This window comes from Nothobranchius furzeri, chromosome 1 (assembly GCF_043380555.1).
Source record: "Nothobranchius furzeri strain GRZ-AD chromosome 1, NfurGRZ-RIMD1, whole genome shotgun sequence".
Lineage (NCBI taxonomy): Eukaryota > Metazoa > Chordata > Actinopteri > Cyprinodontiformes > Nothobranchiidae > Nothobranchius > Nothobranchius furzeri.
In genome coordinates, this window is record NC_091741.1 from 99,993,590 (window position 1) to 100,018,149 (window position 24,560).

The following is a 24,560-nucleotide window of genomic DNA, read 5'->3' on the forward strand; positions in this document are numbered from 1 at the left end:
CCTAAACGGTATGCCGCCGGTCGAAGGGCTGATTCCCGAGTGAATTAAGCCGAGAGACACCTCACAAAATGGTCTGGGCCCTGTTAGCTTAGTAAGCTAAATATTAGCAAGGCCTGACAATGCCCGCGGACACAAATCTAGCGGCGCTGTTAACCGTTCCATCCAACGTTTGCCTGTGTCATAACTCGCTATACTCTACAAAACAAGCTCCTGCATGTTTTTAGCAGTTTTGGCTGTGTCTTTTTGACTTTTATTGTGAGAAGCAACCTCTACCCGGCCCGTTCACCATTTTGGACGGCGTGACTGTGCGTTAGGGATGGGTACCTTTGATATTTTAATCGATCCGGTACTAATTCCCGGTACCTACGAATCGATACCGCCACTTAACGGTACCAATTTTCAATACTTTTGAGTGTTTAATATTTTTAATTCTCTTTCATAATTATATATTTTTCTCAATATATAACCATATTTGATAAATATCATGATAAATAACATACAACTGTTTGTATTTTAACATCGTCCTTGTAGTTTTATAAGTTGATAATTAAACTGAAGCAAACATCTTTACTGTGAACTAAATTTACTGTGTATCTTCATTCCTTTTACTGTCCTTTTTCAATTGATTTTTCTTACTAGGAAGTTAGAATTTCCGAGGAGAAAGCGAACGCACCATTAGATGATAACAATGGTGGCATAGGAAGCTAACATATCAAGCTAACGTTATCTTAAACAGTTTATTTAACTGCTGGAACAGATTTAAACGATGATGCCTCAAACTTAAATCGTTGTCACTGGTTTCATCTTCACCCAATCACCCGTCGCATTAAAAGTGAAGCCAAACTTTAGAGTGCGTTCATGTTCTTCTAGTCGGAATTTCGGAGTTCCGAGGAGAAAGCGAACGCACCATTAGTGAAACTGAAGCTAACAAATCAAGCTAACGTTATCTTAAACATTTTATTTACCTACCGGAGCTGCTCTGTTTACAACTCGCTCGCAGCGACCGATGACATAACGCTCTTTAGCATGCGCAGCTGTCTAGGCAAGTTCTCGTTGTGAAGGACGGATACCGAAATGAGGCACCATTTCAAATGAAGTGAATCGGTGCTCGGTCGGTACTGTGGAATTCGGTCGGTACCTTAAAAAGTACCGAATTCGGTACTCATCCCTACGCGTAACGGAGTGACGCACACCACCCCTCCCGCACTGTTGCCTAGCACTCCAACGCCATCTTGTGGCACCTCTAGTCAAGGGCGTCAGTTTGTTTTCAGAATTGCTGGGGACAATAGCCATACACTTGAGTGCACTGTAACGAACAAACTGTGAAATTCACAGTAATTAACCGGCAGCAATTGACAAGTAAGTTTATTGTAAAAATAATTACAGTGTTGTAGCTGTAGAACAGAACACAGTAACTAACATTTACTGTATGTACTATTACAGTATTATTTATTTACTGTAAAATATAACACAGTAAATATCATGTACTGGTTTTTATATTACAGTATCATTGTTGTAACTGTAAAATTAAATAACCAGCCAACTGTGAAATTCACAGTAATTAACCGGCAGCAATTGACAAGTAAGTTATTGTAAAAAAAAAAGAAGTATTTTAGCTGTAGAACTGAACACTGTAATTAACACTTACTGTATGTGTTATGGCAGTGACTTACTGTAAAATTAAAAAGAGTAAATATTGTGTATCACTGTATATATTACAGTAACGTGATTGTAACTATGAAAATTAAATAACAAACACACTGTAAAATTCACAGTAATAAACCAGTAAGTTATTGTAAAAGAAAATACAGTATTGTAACTAAAGAACTGAACCCAGTAACTAACAATTACTGTATGTTTTGTTATAGTATACATTATTTTAACTTCAAAATCTAACACAGTAAATTTTATATATTACTGTTTATATTACAGTAATATTGGGATAACTGCAAAATTAACTGTAACTACACACAGTGCTTTACTGTTTATGTAAAAGTACTGTTATTGTAACCGTACTTCAAAACACTGCATGAATTTCCCTTTTTACAGTAGGATTACTGCAATTATAAATTAACTAATTTTGCTACCATGTTTCACTGTAAAATAAATTTAATTTTTCAATTGCTGCGCTTGTGATTACACCATTGGTGTTTTAACTATAAATGAAATAACAGTAAATTCCAAGTTTAGTATTTTTGGCTAAAAAATAGTACTTTAACTGTATAGTAAAAATTGCATTACTGTCTTTTAAAGTTAAAATATTGCAGGTGTTCTTTTGATTTATGTTATGCTGTATCTTACTAAATAAATTAGTACAACAAAAGTTACATTTGCCCATTTATTTCTATAACAATGGATATAAATATCCACAGATAACATTGTCAAAAAAGTATAATAATCATTAAGTTCTTAGAACATGTTGTACACACATTACAATACAACTAGCCATAGCCATATCTATAAAAACAGGCAATAACATGTCAACATTTTTGTATACATGCTGTGAACATTTGTGTATTCAAAGAACACAAAAACGACTTAAAACAATGGATAGAAGTATCCAGATAAATAATGATACATGATCACCATCGTGTTTCTAGAACATGTTGTGAACATATTGCAATATTACGAACCTCAATAACCTTAAAACAGTCAAAACAGTGGCATTGACATATCAACAAAAAACACTATTTTTCCATACCACGATGTAAAAAAAAATTTGTACTGTTGGTACAGACTCCTTGCCTCTTAGGTTCCCTCACCCAGTCCATTAGTTCTGTAGGGCTGCTCCACAGCAACATCCTGAAAATAAAACAATCACAATAAAAAACTCAGCTAATTAAGACAGATGAAGAGGGAATGTGAAGTCAAGGAGCGCAACACAAATGAATATTCCACGTATCCCAGCCATCTGTGGTCCAGACATGGACATTTTCTTGGACCAAATGATTACATTTAAGGGAAGGTCAACCCTGAAGCTGTTCAAGCCAAAAAATATATCTGACAAATATGGTTAAAAAGCATTTGTGTTTAGTGAGGCCAGTATAAAAATCAAATAATAAGTGTGTTTGTGTTTGTGTGTGTGTGTGTGTGAGCACATAGCTTTTGGATGGATTCTTACTTTCTTATTGTTCATAATGCCCTAGGTTTGTGTTCCATTGATGCATTTGTGTGTACATCTTACATCTTCTGTTGGCTGTTCCTGGTTCAGTTTGCTGATTCAGACAGCTTGTTTGTGAAAAGTTACATTCTGAGAGAGAGATTGGGCCTTACAGCCATTTTAAACTGCTAATATTTCATTAGTTTGTTGTTGAATGTTACTATTTTAATATACTGCACAACTACATAGTCAGGTAACAGCAAAAAAAAAAAAAAAGAAGAGTTCCCTGACCTGAATGGATATAGCAAATTGAACTGAATAGCAATAATCGGTTCTAAATCTTGAGAATCTTAATCAAATCGACTCTTGAAATTTGAATCGATAGCCAACTCTATTCGGCACCCATCCTTAATCCCTGTGTGAAAATAAAAATCTTTTCCCCAAGAATTTCTCCTTGCATGGTTCATTTAATTTAAGGTTCATCTTGACCTGGAATGCTGTTCAACAAATTATTGACAATAAACGATATTATTGTCGACATTATCAAGACCAAAATAACCACTAATGTAATGTAAAAAGCCGTAGCATTTGGCTTTGCAATAAGGTTCGCCATTCTCCTCACGAGGCTCACTTGTGGCTCCGCTTCCTCTCAGAGACACAAAGATCCTCAATGTCTCTGACAGGATGCTTCACTCCCTTCATTTTGTCCTGCAAAGTCACTAATGCGCCCAGGTGCAAACGCCTATGTTAAAACAAGAAAATATTTAAGTAAAATAAAATACCACAATGGTGTGCGCCACAGGGAAACAAAGATGAGGCTTCTTTATAACACTATAAACGTGTTTATAACAACCGTTGTGACGTACACTTGACCAGATTCAAAATTAAACAATAAGTAGGAAGAATATAAATTTCTCTTCCATCAAACATCTATGCACTGTGCTTCCATTTAAAATATCCATGATTGGGCTTCTTTTTTTTTCGCAATTCAATCGGTGCATGATTATGTTGCTCAGAGACACATCTGCGAATGTATCGTCTATCGTCAGTTATTGGACTGACAATTGGAGGTTGGAAAAATTATACAAATCGCCCAACCCCGTTACAAGTGTAGCATGCCATTAACTGTAGTGATGAGTGAAGATGAAGTTTCTTTGCATAAAGTAGCCAGGGGTGCCAAGGAATGTTGCACATTCCATTTCTCTGGCCAGCTTTTCCTCATTTCAGCATTTTTCTTTGTTTTTGTAGTTCCAAATCCAAGACTATGATCTGTTACAAACGCACATAGCCTACAGCATGAGCCCTCTGGTCACATCCAAGCATTAGGTCATAGATTGTGAGAATAATTCTAATAATATAGCCAGTAGGGATGTGGATCTTACAACAACTCATGATTAAAGTCTATTCCAATTTTTGACAAAAACATCTGGCTTTTAACTTTTATTAGCTGATGATAAAGTATCTCTTACGCACAAGTTATTAAATTGTGCGCACGAGAAAATTACTGGTACGCACAAGATTTTTGTTGCTCATGTCCCCTTATGGGCTCCATATGTTTACGCTACTTAAGACAAATAAAGACCAAACCCATCTTCATAGATGTAGTGACCAGTATCAGAACCTCACCTTAAGCTAGCTGTTTTGCCAGTCAAATGCAGAGAAGGCGTTCATGAATGAAACGACGCGTGGATTTATATCCGTTGTCTTTCTCTTCACAGTTCTGCCAGTTTTTCTGCTCGTCTGGACCTTGGCTGTGCACTTGATGGAATTTGGATTGATCCTGGCAAGGAACCTAACAGAAATGAAAATATAGGTTAATATAACTTATGGACAGTTTGGTGAGCACATCATCATAACAAAAGTCCTCTCAGAACAGATCAAAAAGCTTATAGGAATCAACATGAAAGGATAAGAAATTTAAAGCTGCTATCTTTTAATCTGCAAAATAAGTAATCTAACAGATTTTTTCATGCCTATTAACATTTTAACACAACATTCTTAGAAATATTTTGTGGAGATTAAAGAAAAACATAGATAATTAAGTGGTTCTTTTGTCTAAACTTCAGCCAAAAACATGGATTGGTCCAAAACCAATGATTAAACAATCCCACCCGACAAACAGACTTCTGCATGTACGTGGCTCCATGACTCATTACGCCTGTAGCACATTTTGCAGCAGAACATCACCGCACTTCCTCAGGGGGGCATGGCCTAGGACTGCTACTTGATGGGAGGGGTGAGAGTTCTGAGTGAGTAAGCTAGTTTATTTTGCAGATTACGAATAGCAGCTTTAGAGTCAAGGTGCAGCTAAAACATAGTAATGATTTTGGCGCCGATTGGATATTTAGACTTACAGCGTTTATTGTCCTGAATGAACATATTTGTATGAGCAAATGATTTTAGTTATTGTCCGACTGTTCTAATTTTAAATTACTATTCTTTCAGCACTATGAAGAGTTCTAAGATTTTTCTAAATATTTGTAAATAAACTTGAATTTAATTGTAGCTCAAAGTTAAGTTAGAATGTTATTAGCAATACCTCTGAACGAATTCCAGTGTTGTGACTGCTTCCACCTGATATTCTATGTTGAATACATAGAAACTGGCAAACAGGACAGCCAAGGCAGTTGTAAAATCCGGTATGGGAGGCAAAAGTGGGATTACAACTCTGCCCTCTATGGATAGCATCCACTTGTTCGCAGACCACATAGTGTCTCCTGCAATAATCAAATATAAAACAACAATTGAATTACAAATAAGTAATGTCTGATACATAGTTCACATCAGACACAGAAGTGATGCTAAGCATCGTGGAACAAAGAGCGCTTCTATTCGGCGCCCTTGTTGACTTATGGTGTCGTTCACAGCAGCTGCGAAGCACTGGGAAGGCTCACGCCATGTGACAATTGTTTTGGCGTGTGCTCTATTTTTTATGAAAGGGAGCTGCATCAGTTCTGACAGGAAGTCAAAGACAGAAGAGGCAGGCCATGAAATTTAACAAAATAAAGCTATTTTTCAAACAAAACACCGATTGATAAATGCAATCATATTTGTGTATCTAAACAGACTAGAGATGAAAATTAAACACACCCATTCCCGCAGTGTAGGCTGAACTATGGGGAGGGGGAGAACCTGTTTTGCTTAGATAAACAAATACGTTTAATTCAAAGATAAATATATACAGTAGCATTGTTTCATACCAAAAACACCAAGTTATTTACGAACCCAATTTTAAAGGAATTGGTCTAATTACACAAGAGCTGAGCAGGATCGGCGCAGTTTCCGAAGATATAAATAGGTAGGGTGTTTGAGTGTGCACACACACAGAACAGCAAAGGCACGTGGGGTGTTTTTAAACAGGAAAAGAGCAGTAAATGGGGGCTAATACCTGGTAAACATAGTTAAAAAATGAAATGCAACAGGTGAGCAGAAGCGCTTGTTGATTGCGACGGAAAACTTTGTGCCTGATGTGAATAGAGGAAAAGCAGGCAGCACACGAATTTCGTGAGCGATCTGCTTCGCAAACCTTCTTTCCTGGCAAAGTGTTGCTGTGGCTGAGTGGGCAGGAGGTTGGCTGGGGATGATCATTGTCTCATCCCCAGCCAACCAAGTCATAGTTGGAATGTTCTCCCCGGGCACTGCAGTAATGACACTTCCTCACTAGTCTTAATGTCAACTTAGGATTTATTTTTCTCTATATCTGCTTTTACTAAATGACAGTTTTACCAAGTGCGATGAGCCTTGGGGTGCTTGGGAGGACGAACTGTTCCTCTGCATCAGCAGGAGTTGTTGTAACCTGACGAATTGAGATGAACAAAATGCACAATTAAACTTTTTACAAAATAAATAAATAAAAACACAGTAAACAGTGTTTAACACAGCTTAACAGACTCCTTTTTAAGTTTTACAATTGGCAAATGTAGAAGACAGTCCCTGGTATATCCACTGAGGCTCAGAGAGAACAGGACAAAACGCAAAATGCAACAACTAGGGATGCTTTGCTCACATTATTTTGCTCTCGATCTAATACTCCAGCAAAGCATTAGAATAAGAAAGAAAAAGGAAAAACACATCTAAGTTGTCTTTTAATTAGGCCCGGGCAGCAAAGCGCTGCAAAGGCCTCTTGGATTTCTAGTGTTTATTAAGGGTTCGACCCACAGGAGGCGACATGCAGGAGCGGTCAGCGGCAAAAGAGCAACGTGCTCTGTTCCAGCACGTATTGCAAATTTTCCGTTGTTTCGACTGACCGTCAATTTGGAGGGAATTTAAAGCAGTTCATAGTTAAAAGGCAGCAGTTATGAAGTCTCGCAAGGTTTTGCTCAAGTTAAGTAAAAAAACAATCAATTTATTTGCTAGTTTTACAAATTCTAGCCAAGCAACTTTTTACCTCTTACCGCTTACCTCTCTGGCAGATTTTTTTTTACTCAAAACTAGAAAATCTGGATCATAGTTAAGAATTTTTAGCTAATTTTAAGTAATGCTATTTTTCTGGGGATTTTTTTTTTATCTGTTTGGACTAAAAAGAAAAATGTTTAAAAAGGAGTGTTTTTACTTTCTTAGAAATCAGTTTTTGCAGTGCAGTCTTTTTCATATGTAGTTCATTATGCAATAAAGTGTTGGATTTTTGTATCAGTATGAGATCAATATCGACCAGGGCTTAATTTGAGCCGGATCTCGCCGGAACAAGATCCAGGAACTGTCTTATTTTCAAAGGACCGTTCTGGCAACTGTCTGCTAGGATCCGGCAACTCGCGCAACCAACTTGTGCTATACGCATGGTTTGAACTACGGGTCAGCTGAAGGGACCCCGACTCACCCCAAAAGAAGACAGGCTCCCCTGGAAGCCCTCAGCTTACACACCCAGGGGGAGCCCGAAAACGATCCTGGTTCTACTGATATTACATTATTCATGCAGACTCTCCGGAGATTATAGGTGCAAAGCTCTGATCGTTGACGTGCTCCAGACATCTGCGTCTTGAGCACGGCCACAGTAACATTATCCAATTAGGTGTCACCACCTCAAAAACAAATTTAACACGCGATCGTTCATGTCGGCTCATTTCCTTTTATGTTTTCTGTCTGTTATTTGTGCCTGATGCTTTTCGCTGCTGTGGGGCGGAGCGCATCACCTGTTTTGTCCTCCGGTGACTTCATCACCAGTGTGGCTGGCGCGCAGACTGCTGTTTTTGCGGTCGGTAGAGCTTTTAGAACTGCAGTTCAAAGGTAACTCATAAGGTGAATATATATGAACCCAGGTAGCAGTTTTTCTTTAGGATTGAGAGGAGATGCAGGAAGATAATAAACAGGCAGGACAGAAAAATAGTCAAATGAAAACAAGTTAGTTTTTGTACCTGCTGGTTGCAACAAACAGACACCATTGAATGTAATCAGACATGAGGAACAGAAAATGAAATAATTATTTTAATGTTTAGAGCAGCAGGAACTCTGACAGGAGCACCTGTGCGGCCGCTGCGTAGGGGGAGAGGGGAGAGTGCTAAAGCAGGGGGACAGTAAAGATGCTGAAACTACTGTTGTCAAAAGAGTTGTGTTAACTTAGAAAATGTGGGCGCAATTTTAATTGTCAAAAACTCCAGCGAACCAACCCCCCCACCCCCCCACCCCCACCCCCCCCCCCAGTATTTGCGTTCCGGGAAGGTTTGATTCACAAATTGAGCACTAATATCGACTGATACTAAACCTCAGATAATGGTGTCAAAAGTGAAAAAAAGTGTATTGGTGCATCCCTATTTACAATTAACAAAGAACTTTTTACATTAAGAATTATTTAAGACCAATATAATAACTTACATCAGCAAGGATGAAAAGGGCGTCCTCTGCTTCCTTGAAATGGGTCATCATCACCAGGAGTGCTGCAAGACCATCTGTGCCCTCTCGGTTTGCCTTTAAAGCATCTTTCAGAAGAGCTTTAACTTCCTTGGTCCAACTCATCACCTGACATCCGAAGTACTCCAGGAGCCTCTTCCCCTTTTTATCCATGTCATCCTTCAGTCTGGTGTACAGGTCAACACCAGTCAGGGTAGTGAAGTGGGAAAGTAAGAGCTTCCAAGACAGGAGAAATGGCCACCGTTTACTTATGTCCAGAATGCTGGGAGATGGGTCAGCATTGATGTCTTCTCGCTGTTTTGAATATGTATTTGTCATAAGTTCCTTTACCCTTCCTCTCTCAGCTGCCTTTGGTCCATCTTGAGTAAAAATATCTATCATTTCTTTCCTCTTTTCTTCTAGTGATTGAGCCGTTTCCCCCTCTGGATACTCCTGTGGCTGCCAGTTAATACAACCATAACTGTCGATTTTAGCACATTTGGCAGGTGGTGGCGGCTGGTCATCATCACTTGTGTCTGACCTTCTGGGCCTCCTCAGGCGGGAGAGTGTGTTGTCTCTGTTGACATATTCAACTCTGGTTTTCAGCTGCTGCAGTAAAGTGAAGTATCCACATCCAATAATTTCTCCCTCATCTGTTTTATCTAAAAAGCTGCCAGGATACATCTGAGTTATAGCTTTTGCTACTGTTGTGCAGTCTTTTCGTGTCGGGTTCAAGCAGTGTTCTCTCATGGAATCAACAATGACTTTCACCATGTGTCTGCGATCCCCTGGCTCTGGACGATTACCATCATCAATGGCTCTTTTGAGAGCGGGCCTCATTTTGTCCCATTGCACCTGAAATCCGTCTACCCATTTGCTGTGTCCTTGTGGACTGGTTAATGGACTGGTGTAAGGCTCATTTGAAAATGAGCTAGAGGGGGAAGAAACGGGTGAGGGGGTGATAGGCTGAGGACTTTTTGGATCTGCATAACAAATTGACATAGGCACAAAAAACATAATGGTTAATTTTGTTTCATTCCAACATTTTTCATCTTAATAGTCATTATCATCAAAATACAATAGCAGTGAACATAAACATGTAGGCTAATTGAGACAGCTTACGACTTTTGAAAGAATTAATCAATCTTCTGCACTGAATGGGTGATAGTAGGTGACTGATGTCTGCCTCTTTGATAAACTGAAGATCATCTGGCCCTTCCACACCCAATGTCGTTTCAAACTCGTGAATCACTGCTTCCACCTTCTCCCTCTGTAGCTGTGGTAGCACGCTCTGTATTGCATGCTCAATGGAGTCCATGTCTTTTACCTGTAACACACTGAATGGTGCAAGGCAATCAAGTTCAGACTAAACTGATTATATGTGGCCAATGGATAGTAGTCTGCAAGACTGTCCATAGACACACACTCGTAATGAGCATCATGACTGTTTTGTAGACAGTGTACACCGAGATCCAAAACACGCACTGACTGGTACAGCTCAACAACAACATGCACACATGACTGATTAATCAGTATGAGCACAATTTTCCCAAACTTGTAGCCTGTGTCATTTTGGTTGACAACAATAACCATGCCTCTTTGGTACAGCGTCCCTTTAAATGTAACAGAGGCTGTTTCAAAAGTGTTCTCTGGATGAAGGTCACGGAGACTGGCAGCTCTCTGTATTGCGATCTGGTAGAGTTTGTCATGGAACTTCATGGATTCCCCTATTTGAAGCAATGGCGGAAAGAATCTGCCAGCAAGCAAGTAAGCTTGCAGCAGCTGGTGTCTTTCAGCTAAAGTGCTGCAGAGATTTTTAAAATTATGAAGCTTCCTTGCACACTGTTTAAAATAACTGTGCTTGCTTTCAAAACGCAGCGTCCATAATCGAATAAGTGGACCAAAATGGAGGATAAGCGCAGGGTAGTGAACAAGGTAATGATGTTTGGGTTGCAGTGAATTTCCTGGGAATTTTTTTCTTCTCATTTCAAGGTACTCCTCAATAAGCATTTGAAGATATGCAACTTGGTTTTTGTGGATCTTCGGTGCACATATTAGCTCAACAACCTCTCTCAACTTGAGACACAACTGCCAAACATCATTTTCAAGGGGATTTTTTATTCTGTCCCCAACCATTACAGGAAGGAGACGCAAGAGGCACCAGTTCTGAGCAGCATGGCCACCAAGCTTTTCGCCATCTGCTTTTACCTCACATGGTTTATTGTTGGCATCGCTGCCTTTGTAGGGGAAATATGATATTATCCTGTTTATGTGGTTATATGTGAACTGTTTCTCAATCTTTACTAAGTGCTTTATATATAGAGCAAGATCAACAGAAACAATCCCTTCAAACAGATCGTGACCCAGACATGGAGGGAGGCCTGGCTGGCAAACATGAAAATACTTCAGCTGATTGAACACAGAGTCAAACTTTACCCCATATGCCATTTCCCCCTCTGCCACACAGTTTTTGTAGGTCTCTACTGATCTAGCTGGACCAGGTTTTGTTGGAGATTGCTCCCAGGTTTCCCTGTCAATGAGGCAATATCTGCAGAAGTATCTGCTTCTACTGAAGTTTTCAGTAAAACCTCCAATGGAATGAGATCCTAGATTATCTCCTGTTATGGCCAAAACAGTACCCCTCACATTATTCCCTCTAGGACCATGAATACCACTGTCTTCAATTTCTTTCAGGTCATTAACTGCAGCACAAAATACCTTTTCTTGGCCAAAAAATTTGAAGTCCTCCTCCCTGCACAACAAAACTAGTTGCATTTGGTCAACGGAAGACCTGTTGTGTGCCGTGATTTCTGCTAGCGTCAAATACATAGCCAAGATCTTGTGCTTCTTTCTGCCAGAACCAAGGGGGTTAGCAACTTCAAATGAATCTTGATATAAGATTATACCTACTGAGGATGGTGATTCATTTAATAATTTATTGTTTTTTATGATTTTACCATCTCTCAGATCTTCGAGGACATCAGGAGTTGATGTTTCAGATTTTGCTTGGAGATATTGCTCTTGAACTGATCCTTGGCTAAGTAATGCCTTGAGTGTCTCTTTAATGGACACATACTGGCAAAATCTCTCTTTTCCATTTCTGTCAATACCCAGGTAAATCGCTGTTGGCTCAACATAATTGAATTCACGCTTGAAAAGCGTTTTCCGTGTTTGATCACTTCTAAAAACTCCTTCATTGCATCTTTTCATCAGGTCGTTTTTTGACAGATTATCAATGAGATTTCTGATTTCATTTTCAGGCACATTTAACTGAGTCAAATCTTGATGCAGCTTAGACAAAAGATGGGCTGTGCTTGAACTGTGCACCTGCTGGAACTCTTCAATTATTTTTTGAATCATGCTGGTAGGCAGCAGCATTTTAGCCTGCATCTGGAGATAGAACAAGGCCAAACTGGTCATGAACTCATTCTCATCTAATTCAGTGTCACCATCCAACACTTCTGCTTCACGATTGTCATCTAAACCTGGTTGAGCTGTTTTAGTCATTTCAGTGTCCATGGAGCTAGCTGTGCTGGCAGCAGCAGCAATAGAGGTGCAAATTATTGCTTTGTGTTTCAGACTGATGTGTGAGGTGAAAGATGAACGGACAGAAAAAGTCTTTGGACAGTTATCAAAGGGGCAAGGCACTTTTGTCCCACCTGACTTGTGTAGCTGCAGATGCTCCCATAAGGTTGCTACACGCTCTGACACAAAGGTACACCCCTCAAATTTGCATGACAAAGCTAAAGCATGTCCTTGCGTTTGCGCCCTTGATTTAACTGTGGTCGTATGAACTCTGTACATATGCTTTTGAAGAGCAATTACTGTTGAAAAAGCAGAAGGACAATTTGCATAGCCACAGTGAAATCTAATGTTAGCGACATTTCTGTGCATTTTAACATGTCGAATAAATGCGGGAGTTGACACAGCTTTGAATTTACAAACAGTACACGTGTAAGACATTTTGAACCAGAACGGCAGTTAACTCAAACTTATCCTTTCTCAAATATCGGTGACTAGTCTGAGCAAGCAATGTTTGACTAAAAGTCAGTAAAGAGAAAGGGCACTTACATGCAGTGATGCTCCACGCATCTACGTCGAGAAAACAGTCTTCGTCGTCCTGCAGCAGACTGTAGAACGTTGCGAATCCCTTTATTCCTGGAGCTGAAGTTCTTTCCTCCTGTTCTTTTTCTTTCTTGCCGCTGTTCGGTTAGAACCGGTTAGAACACCGCCAAAGACTGCCGCGCAATTGTCGGCTGGACCAATGAGCAGCCCAGCGGCGCTGGCTACAGCTTGTGAACCGTGATCACGTGAGCCAGGTGCTTTCCCGGGCATGAGCGCATGAATACTGGGACTCGAGATGAATTACCAGTAAAATACACCATTTATAAATAACACAGTAACTGCATGTTAGTCATCACCTACATCGCAAAATGCAGTTAATATTATTATCTATCTGATCTGACCGTTTTCCTGAATAGTTAATGAGTTGTACTGTGGAAGGCAGAAGAAAAAGTAGTTCCTAGAAACTGGGTTTATACCATAGACTGTACATATATATACAAAGACTGTAGAAAAAAATTATATTTGGTACGGTATAATTCAGAAAACTAATTCTGAGACTTGGTGGAAGCAGCAAAATGCAATCAACTGAAATATAATTAAAATTTTAATAGGTTAAAATGCTGTGAATAATAGTTTAAAGTATTAATAATTTTTATTTCTGCACATATCTGTGTGGTGCCATTTAAAATCAAACATAATTTTTGCAGCAATTAAGTTAAACAAGAAGAAGGTAAAAAAATAGGTGGTTCGTTTTTCTAAGTAATATTTTCACCATGATTATTCATGTTAAAGTTTCCAACTAAATAATAATATTACAAGCCAAATGTTTAATTTAGACTTAAATGTTTATTTTACAAATTAAATAATTAGGTCACACCAACGTATTTAGTTTGTAATCTGAATATTTAACTTGGAGCAAAACATTTACTTTACAAACTAGATGCTATGACTCACTATCCACATTGTGGGACATAAGGATTATTCTATTCTATTCTATTCTATTCTATTCTATTCTATTCTATTCTATTCTATTCTACACAAATTTCAGCCTCATACGTCAAATAGTTTTAAAGTTATTCATTTTCCCACCATTTTCTTAATTCAAATTTCAAAGAAATACATTTTGGCTGCCACGCAGCAACCTTTGACCCCAGACTCAGGTCAGATGATCCCCAGGGGTCGCTTTAGAATAATCTTATCGATCAATCAGTCAATCACCTTTATTTAGAAAGCTCCTTACAGGCATGAAACATGCCACCAAAGTGCTGTACAATAAAAATAAAAACATATAAAACCAGTAAAAAGTTTAAGAAACAAACAATAAAAACATAACAGCATATAAAAGCGTAGACGTAACGGCATCAGCTAACCCATAGAGTTAAAAGTCAGTTTTTCAAATTGTTTGAAGCTTTGCCTGTTGGCTTGTGAAGAGACCCTATCAATCACCCCAAAACACAACTCTGCAAGAACTTTGGAAGGCCAAGTAGACCCCCAGAGGTCCCATCATAACTGCACCGAGATATGCGGGTAAAGTACGTTTGATAAGCAACATACTCAGATTTCATGTTTAAATCTCAACGCATGAGTTGTGTTGAGTTGTTAGACAAAAGCAGGCCAAAAGGCCACTTCAATGGCTGACCTCTGTGACTTTTGACCATTCCCAAGGTGCTGCGAGTCTAAAAATTTGCACAGTGTATGGCTCGAGCACCACAATCTAGACATTAAAATTTCAGCTCCTTAGGTCAAAAAGTTTGGGAGTTATTCATTTTCCCTACATTTTGTCATTTAAAATTTCATAAAGGGGATTTTTTGCACATTGTGGTGACCTTTGACCCCACTGAAGCCAAACTCAGACCAAGTAATGGCCTTAGCCCCCCACATGATTATACTAAATTTTGATATTAAGAAAAACCTGTTTGACAGTGTTGTCTGTTTTGATGTTTAACTTTGAAACAAAGGGAGCCATTCCTAACCATTGCTTTCATGTCCTAAAGTACACAATATGTTACTGTAAATGTCATATTACTAGATATTTCTGTAGTACCATTCAGGGTACTATAACACCCATCCATCCATCCATCCATTTTCACCCGCTTATCTGGAGTCAGGTCGCAGGGACAGTAGCCTAAGTCGAGAGGCCCAGACTTCCCTCTCCCCAGCCACTTGGGCCAGCTCCTCCGGGGGAATCCCACTGCGTTCCCTGGCCAGGTGATAGACACAGTCCCTCCAACGTGTCCTGGGTTTACCTTTAGGCCTCCTCCCAGTTGGACGTGCCCGGAAAACCTCACCAGGGAGGCGTCAAGGAGGCATCCTGACCAGATGCCCGAGCCACCTCAACTGGCTCCTCTCCATGTGGAGGAGCAGCGGGTCTACTTCGAGCCCCTCCCGAATGACAGAGCTTCTCACCCTGTCTCTAAGGGAGAGCCCAGCCACTCTGCGGAGAAAACTCATTTCGGCCGCTTTTATCCGCGATCTCGTTCTTTCAGTCACTACCCAAAGCTCGTGACCATAGGTGAGGGTAGGAACGTAGATCGACCGGTAAATGGAGAGCTTCGCCTTCTGGCTCAGCTCTCTCTTCACTACGACAGACTGGTACAACGCCCGCATCACTGCAGATGCAGCACCAATCCGCCTATCGATCTCACGCTCCAGTTTTCCCTCACTCGTGAGCAAGAACCCGAGATACTTAAACTCCTCCATTTGGGGTAGGACCTCATCCCTGAGCCAAAGAAGGCATTCTACCCTTTTCCAAATCAAGACCATGGTCTCAGATTTAGAGGAGATGATTCTCATCCCAGCTGCTTCACACTCGGCTGCGAACCGCTCCAGCAAAAGCTGAAGATCACGTTCTGATGAAGCCAACAGGACCACATCATCTGCAAAAAGCTGATAACTGATCCTCAGGCCACCAAAACGGATGCCCTCCACACCTTGGCTGCGCCTAGAAATCCTTTCCATAAAGGTTATGAACAGAATCGGTGACAAAGGGCAGCCTTGGCGGAGTCCAACTCTTACTGGGAACGAGCCCGACTTACTGCCAGCAATGCGGACCAAGCTCTGACACCAGTCATACAGGGACCTAACAGCCCGTATCAGAGGGCCTGGTACCCCATACTCCCGGAGTACCCCCCACAGGGCCCCCAGAGGGACGTGGTCAAACGCCTTCTCCAAATCCACAAAACACATGTAAATTGGTTGGGCAAATTCTGACGCACCCTCCAGGACCCTCCTAAGGGTATAGAGCTGGTCCAGTGTTCCACGGCCAGGACGAAAACCACATTGCTCCTCCTGAATTCGAGGTTCAACAATCCGACGGACCCTCCTCTCCAGAACCCCTGAATAGACCTTACCATGAATGTTCAGGAGTGTGATCCCCCTGTAGTTGGAACACACCCTGCGGTCTCCCTTTTAAAATAAGGCAACCACCACCCCAATCTGCCAGTCCAGTGGAACTGCCCCCGATGTCCACGCGATATTGCAGCCAACACAGCCCCACAGCATCCAGAGCCTTAAAGAACTCCAGGCGGATCTCATCCACCCCTGGGGCCTTGTCACAGAGGAGCTTTTTAACCACCTCAGTGACCTCAGCACCAGAGATTTGAGAGCCCAACTCAAAGTCCCCAGACTCTGCTTCCTCACTGGAAGACATGTCGGTGGGATTGAGGAGGTCTTCGAAGTATTCTGCCCACCGATCCACAACGTCCTGAGTAAGAGGTCAGCAGCACACCGTCCCCACTATAAATAGTGTTGGTAGCGCACTGCTCCCCCCCCCCCACCCCCCACCCCCCAAAGCGCCGAATGGTGGACGAGAATCTCCTTGAAGCCATACGGAAGTCTTGCTCCATGGTCTCACCAAACTCCTCCCACGCCCAGGTTTTTGCCTCAACGACCACCCAAGCCGCGTTCCGCTTGGACCGTCAGTACTCGTCAGCTGCCTCTGGAGTCCCACAGGCCAAAAAGGCCTGATAGGACTCTTTCTTCAGCTTGACAGCATCCCTAACCACCGGCATCCATCAGCGGGTTCGGGAGTTGCCACCACGACAGGCACTGACGATCCTGCGACCACAGCTCCGGTCAGCCGCCTCAACAATGGAGGCACAGAACAGGGTCCATTCAGACTCAATGTCCCCCGCCTCCCCTGGAACATTTTGGAAGTTCTGTTGGAGATGAGAATTGAAGCTCCTTTTGACAGGAGACTCTGCCAGGCATTCCCAGCATACTCTTGCGATACGTTTGGGCCTGCCTGGTCTGACCGGCATCCTCCCCCACCATCTGAGCCAACTCACCACCAGGTAGTGGTCAGTTGACAGCTCCGCCCCTCTCTTCACCTGAGTGTCCAAGACATACGGCCGCAGGTCAGATGAAACAACAACAAAGTTGATCATCGAGCTGAGGCCAAGGTATCGTAGTGCCAAGAGCACATATGGACACCTTTATGTTTGAACATGGTGTTCATTATGGACAATCCATGACTGGCACAGAAGTCCAACAACAAAACACCACTTGAATTCAGATCAGGGGGGCCGTTCCTCCCAACCACACCTCTCCAGGTCTCACTGTTGTTGCCCACATGAGCGTTAAAGTCCCCCAGCAGAACGAGGGAGTCACTGGAAGGAGCACTCTCCAGCACCCCCTCCAAGGTCTCCAAAAAGGGTGGGTAGTCTGAACTGCAGTTTGGTGCATAAGCACAGACCGCAGTCAGAACCTGTCCCCCCCACACGTAGGCGGAGGGATGATACCCTCTCATTCACCGGGGTAAACTCCAACGTACAGGCACCAAGATGGGGGGCAACTAGTATGCCCTGCTCGGCGCCTCTCAGTGGGAGCAACTCCAGAGTGGTAGAGTGTCCAACCCCTCTCAAAGAAACTGGTTCCAGAGCCAGAGCCATGCGTTGAGGTGAGACCGACTATATCTAGTCAGAATCTCTCAACCTCACACACCAACTCAGGCTCCTTCCCCACCAGAGAGGCGACATTCCATGTGCCAAGAGCCAGCTTCTTTAGCCTAGGATCAGACCGCCAAGGTCCCCCGCCCTCGACTACCACCTGTCACACACTGCACCTGACCCCTTTGGCCCCTCCCATGAGTGGTGAGCCCATGGGAAGGGGGACCCACGTTTCCTCTTCGGGCTGTGACCGGCCGGGCTCGCCAACGTATCCCACCTCTAGGCCTGGCTCTAGAGGGGGGCCCCGGTGACCCACGTCCGAGCAAGGGTACACAGTTTCCATTGAATTTATTCATCATAAGAGGTCTTCAGGCTGCTCTTTGATCCCTCACCTAGAACCTGTTTGCCATGGGTGACCCTACCAGAGGCATAAAGCCTCAGACAACTTAGCTCCTAGGATCATTGGGACACTCAAACCCCTCCACCACGGTAAGGTGGCAGCCCAGGGAGAGGCTATACCCAATGGTTATATATGATGTTACTGCATATCTTTACAGTAATGTACTGGTTGCTATAATTACTTAAAAATACATTGTACAATTAAAACAATTGCTGTGAATTTTTACAGTATCATGTTGCTTGATGTGGTTTCCCGAAGTACACGATGTCACTCTGAAATTACCTTTGGTTGTAGTTTTACACAGTACGTGATGAGTTACTGTGACATTTTAGAGCTGGTTGAGGTTTCTATAGTACACAATATGTAACTGAATTTCAACAGTATACTGTAATGGTTACTGTGAGCTTTTAAAGTATTTACATTTTGTTACAACAATAAATAATATGTTGCTTTAAATTCCAATATATTATTGTGAATTTCTACAGTACTGTAATAGGTACTGCAATTCCCTATGGTACACATGTCACTGTGAATTTAAATTATTATTGTGAATTTCTGCAGTATGTTTTTATCCAGTACACAATAAGTCATTGTGAAATTTCTCACCACTGTAAAATCTTGTTTTGTTTTGTACAGTAGTGATTATATTACTGTGACTTACTACAGTAGAACTTGGTATGCTGTGAATTTATAAAGTATTGCATGTATTACCATAATTTATGCAGTAATTTTACACTACTGTAAATGTTTGCTTTTTTTTCTTACAGTAGTAATTATATTACTGTGAATTACAAAAGTAGAACTTGGTCTGCTGTGAATTATACAGTATTGCATTCATTACTATAACTTATGCAATTATTTCACACCACTGTAATTTAATTCTCTGTTTTTTACAGTAGTGATGATATTACAGTGACTTACTACAGTAGAACTTGATCTGCTGTGAATTTATACAGTATTGTATTTATTACAATGATTTATACAATTATTTCACATCACTGTAAAGTCTTGTTTTGTTTTTTACAGTAGTGATGATATTACTGTGACTTAATGCAGTAGAACTTGGTATGCTGTGAATTTTTAAAGTATTGCATGTATTACCATAATTTATGCAGTAATTTCACACTACTGTAATTTCTTTCTCTGTTTTTGACAGTAGTGAATATGTTACTGTGACTTACTACAGTAGACCTTGATCTGCTGTGAATTTATACAGTATTGTATTTATTACAGTGATTTATACAATAATTTCCCATTACTGTAAAGTCTTGTTTTGTTTTTTACAGTTGTGATGATATTACTGTGACTTAATGCAGTAGGACTTGGTATGCTGTGAATTTTTAAAGTATTGCATGTATTACCATAATTTATGCAGTATTTTCATACTACTGTAAATTTTTGCTTTGTTTCTTACAGTAGTGATTATATTACTGTGACTTACTACAGTAGAACTTGGTCTGCTGTGAAGTTTTACAGTATTGCATTTATTACTGTGATTTATACAGTACTGCAACAGTTACTGTCAATTATACAGTATTTTACTTTAAATACATTCACAGTGAGTTACTTTACAGAAACACAGTAAATTACTGTGTAATTCACAGTCATTTTTTACAGTGTGGGGTTTAAAAATTGCTGGGGACAATAAAGTAGGCTAACACAGGGGTCGGCAATCCGCGGATCTGGAGCCGCATGCGGCTCCTCCATCCATCTGATGCGGCTCTCTGTACTTTTAAAATAATGAATGGATATTTAAATAAAATGCTTTATATTTTACTGCATTAATTTTACATCTGTATGCCAATTCTAAATGTAAAGATTGTCTGCGTAAACCTGAACAGGTCCAACCCAGTCTTACTGTGAGACCAGGTTGACGCGTCACGCTTGTGCGTAATCATAGGCGCTTCTGAGCTGCTTTCTGACCTTCCCCACCTACAAACTTTAATTACAACAATCAAACGTGACAGAGCCCGGATCTGTATTCTGAACAGTCTAAACATGTTTTAAAAAGAATCGCGTGACAAAAGTGGCACCTGCTCAGTAAAACCACCAACAGGGTGAAAAATATCAAAATACTGTCGGCAGAGACGCGGGCTACAACTTCTGGATCCACTTTATATAAATCGTTTTATTGATTATCTTCTTACGAAAGATAACTTTGATGTACACGAGCGACCAGGCGCGTTGCAAACTTTTCAAAAGTGTGGGGGATGTTGTCTGTGCCTAAAATAAGTTCATGCTATTCATCTTGTTATTTTAATTTCCATAATAGCGGAGCAGGTGCGAATTTTAGACGCGTCACGCATGTCTCCGTTTTAAACATGTTTAAACTGTTCAGAATCCAAATCCAGGCTCTGTCTCGTTAGATTGGTATAACTAAAGTTTGTACTGAATGAAACTACATTAAACCATGTTGAAAAGAATAGGATCCGATTAAATCGTTTCCCCCTCATTTACAGTCAGTACAGCGCAGTGCGCGTGGCTCTGGGGTTAATCAAGTTTAATTGTTTCTCTTTGCAACAATATTCACAGGAAAGCAAAACAGTTAAATGACAGGTTACAGATATTTCCATTTGACTGTTTATTTTGACGGATAAACTCAAGGATGTTCGTTCATTTCCTCCCACTGAAGCGGTCTGGAAACCCGGTCTCTCTGAGGGATGTGTCACTTGGAAAAATGTTATTTTTATGAAATTATGAAAGTTTGGCTGAACAGCGCTTGTTCCCGTCTCCAATATGGAGACGCATGACGCATCCAGTCGCCTCTTCAGCTCAGAAAGCACCTGTAGAGACATTTGATTACGCACAAAGTTTATGTGGAGCAGAAGCGGTCGGGCCACGGCAGGTGAAATGTTCCTAGCCTACATGAAGTGAAACTGTTTAATTGTAACATTAATATGTTACCTGACACACAGGTCTGGTTGGTTAGACCAGTGTTTGAAGTGGAACACACACACACACACACACACACACACACACACACACACACACACACACACACACACACACACACACACACACACACCAGATAAAATAATGCTGATAGCATGGACTAGAAGACAGGTGATGGTTTACGTATTTAAATGATGATCAGGCTGCTGTAAAATGTAATCTCCATCCACATCCAGACAGAATTATCCTCTATTCTTTCTCTAGTTGCTCTGCTCTTGTCTGAGCTGATAGCTGACGGCGCGCGCGGCACGCCTAACTAGCGGCTGATGCACATTTTACGCATTTGGAGAGGTGGGCTGGATGCTTTGCGTTTACTGGAAGATGGTCCACTTAACGCACGGGTGTAGACTACATATTAATGACAAATGAATGAAAATTAAATTGGGAGTTTTTACTTCATATTTTATAAATTAAAAATGACGGGGGAACACATTTATGACGTCTTTTTAAACAAAATTTTCTAGCGCGACCTGTCTGCTTCACTAAGTCACTGATAATTAAGGTCCGTCCAAAATTACCTTGGCCCACCCAAAAATGAAAACCTGGCGCCGCGCCTGTTATAAACCTCTGCAAATGGTTGTTCTTCACTTTATCAAACTCAGACTTTGTACTGCTAATGTCAAGATGTAAAATTATTCAGTCAAGCTCTTCCGTCCCTCCCTCTCCTGCTCTACTGGAAACCCGACATCGGCTGTCAGAAGCGGAGGTAAAGAAGGAGATGAGGCAAACAGAGTGAGTGTGACGTAAAGAAACCAGACTGGTGTGGAGGTGAGCAAAACAGCTGGAAAAGTGTGGGTGTTGAATCCCCCACGGGTGCGACGCCCATGGTACCGGCTGCTGTCACCTGGTTGTGAGCAGCTCTCTGCTGTCTGAGGGTAGGCCCCGCCCACAACGATGCGATTGCTGCGGTGTTTTCTTTACTATGGGAAATGGGTAATAATGGCTCTTTGATGGGAACAGGTTGCCGACCCCTGGTATAAGATCTGAGCTGGTAAAACAAAAATCCTCATCAGCAGGCTTTTTTGAAAGTGGGGGGGACACAGCTGCCAATTACAAATTTTGCCGGGGACATGTCCCCGGTGTCCCCGGTTAAAATGACGCCTATGCCTCTAGTACATTACACTCTTTTTGTCTTCTCTGATACATTACATTTAAACTGTTGAAAAAAATGTCTGAGGAAGAGTTTGGCTTTTCACTGTGGGGAAAAGAATCATTGATTCTGTTTTGATGTGTATAGGCTGTTCAAACCTCGATGCTTGTGGCTAGGATGAGTCCTTCAAGTATCTTACACCTATTAAAGAAGCTGCAGGAGCACGCAGCTGCCTTGCCCGGTGAGGGTGAGAAAGTCATAGCAACAACCAAACGGAGAACCTGGAGCAGTTTGCTGTTCTTCTAGCTAACCTCTGGGATAAGGAAATTGAGAGTCACGTGGTTACACAAGGTGCGATGTGCACGCTGTCTGAGCAGAGTCAGGAGAGGGGGGGGGGGGGGGGGGGGGGGGGGCAGATGTTGGGTAAACATAGTGTGGCGGGCGTACATGCATCATTTCCCCAAACAAAGCCATTCAGTCAAACATGGCAGACGAAGAGATATAATTCCTCTCACTGATCTGACTTATGTTAAGCATAATTCTGCGCACACGAAGATGCATAAGAGACCTGGATGATGAAGCTCAATGGTTAAAGAAATCATGGAAGAGGTGTGAAGCGCTCCATCGCACGTCTAGGAGACGGTACAGTAGGAGGCGAGCTGCCATGGTTCACCGCATGCTACAGGAACGAGCTATCTAGGTGCACACAGCATCCCCGGTCCCCTCCTCCTCCCCCTCCCCCTCCTCCCTGTCCGGAACTCGACCTCACCAGTCTGAAGCAGCCACTCTGTCCATGAGAAGTCCGTTCCTGTTACTAGGGCTTCGTCTGGTTTAATTACGGAAAAGGTTATCCGGATGTTTGTATTCAGACACAAAGGTCTTAAGGACAGAGTCCCGAACATTTCCGTTTTTCATGGCCTGTCTGAAGGGGGCTTTAGTGACCTTTGCCACCATTTTCAGAGATCTCCTGGAGTGACTCTTGAGGACAAGATCTTTCTGATAAGGTTAACCTCCGATGCAGTGGGTTTGTTCATTGATCGCCAGCAAGATGCGATTGCAAATGATTACGACTGGCTAGAAGCTGCAATTCGAAGATAATATACTTATGATGCTAAAGAAGCTGGTTTAAAGTTAGCTTTGACAGTCAAACAAGGTCTTTCTGAAGACGCACCAGCTTTCTACCTACACCTCTTTGACACGTACTTTGGTTCAGAATGTAAGAAGGGGATGGAAGATGAAAAGGGCTTTAAAGAGCTTTTCCTTGACAATTTGCATCCTCAGTATAGCCCTATATGGGTGCGGTAGACATTCGAGTCAAATCCATGGACGATCTCAGGAGGATGGCAAGTTTTAGCTTCAGGCGGTTCAAAGAGTCAAGTAAGTCTAACGACACCCCTTCGGTCCTGGCGGTGGAGGCAGATCCCTCCACACTGCGACCCGAAGGGACTACATCAGGGACTTGTAAAGGTAATAACCACAGACCTGGTGTTAAATCACAGGCCCAGAAGTTCTATAACAACTCCAAGCTGCGAGGTTTTCCCACTAACAGGTCTCAGAGTTTCGCCAGAGCTCGGAACCCCCCACCGGCTGGTGAGGAGGACCCTAAGTCACCACAACTTGGTTGTGACAAACATCGTATTTCTTTTAGAGAAAAAGAGGGTTCATCATACTCCTCTAGGAGAGACTCATCTCACTCAGGTGAGCGCCGATCTCTCTCTGACCGATATTCACCACGTCATGGTCACAGAGACTACAGTCCTGCCCCAAGGCCGAGGGCTGATTCTAGGAGCTATTCTCCTGGAACGACTCACGACGCACTGAGTTCTGCACTTCGGGCCTTGTTGAAAGATCCATCGGCATGTGAGTCAGTTCTGTCCATCTCTTTGGCAGACCCTCCTCCACCTCCTGATTCAGCACGTGGCTTGGTCGTAGAAGCATGCGAAACCTGCCACAACAGCGTGCCCGTGACCTCATCGCTGGTCCTCTAGCATCCAAAGCACCTGCCACCAAATCCAGCGAGCTTAGCTCACCGGTCAGACTTCAACTAAGGTTTCTCTGCAATGTCGTCCGTGGGGGTCTTAATGAGAAACCTCATATTCCGGTGACCCTGGAGGGGGCGCTTGACTGTGAGGGCATCTTGGACTCCGGTTCAGATTTCGCCATCATGTCCAGTTCTCTCTGGGAGCATGTCCGCTTGGCTGCAGCTGCGCAGGGTTGTGTCTTAGAACTCACGCCCTGCGCCGT

General features: G+C 42.0%; 1 protein-coding gene across 1 annotated transcript; it reads right to left on the reverse strand.

The window, feature by feature from the left end:
* Positions 1-2,313: 2,313 nt before the first annotated feature.
* Positions 2,314-13,138, reverse strand: LOC129166567 (sterile alpha motif domain-containing protein 3-like). Its single transcript, XM_070555585.1, has 7 exons — positions 12,995-13,138; positions 10,046-10,260; positions 8,909-9,906; positions 6,827-6,896; positions 5,640-5,817; positions 4,727-4,892; positions 2,314-2,802 (listed from the first exon to the last, which is right to left on the reverse strand). Exons 2-6 carry the CDS (start codon positions 10,239-10,241, stop codon positions 4,733-4,735), a joined length of 1,602 nt encoding a protein of 533 aa, XP_070411686.1. The 5' UTR covers positions 10,242-10,260; positions 12,995-13,138; the 3' UTR covers positions 2,314-2,802; positions 4,727-4,732.
* Between the last annotated feature and the right edge of the window lie 11,422 nt (positions 13,139-24,560).

What these genes read in the sequence shown, in the direction of transcription:
- LOC129166567 (XM_070555585.1), bottom strand. Translation starts at nt 10,241, where the DNA reads ATGGACTCCATTGAGCATGCAATACAGAGCGTGCTACCACAGCTACAG. An exon ending in GATTAATTCTTTCAAAAGTC is followed by an intron (nt 9,907 to 10,045) that starts GTAAGCTGTCTC and finishes TTTGTTATGCAG; the next exon opens with ATCCAAAAAGTCCTCAGCCT. An exon ending in CCCTTTTCATCCTTGCTGAT is followed by an intron (nt 6,897 to 8,908) that starts GTAAGTTATTAT and finishes TCAATTCGTCAG; the next exon opens with GTTACAACAACTCCTGCTGA.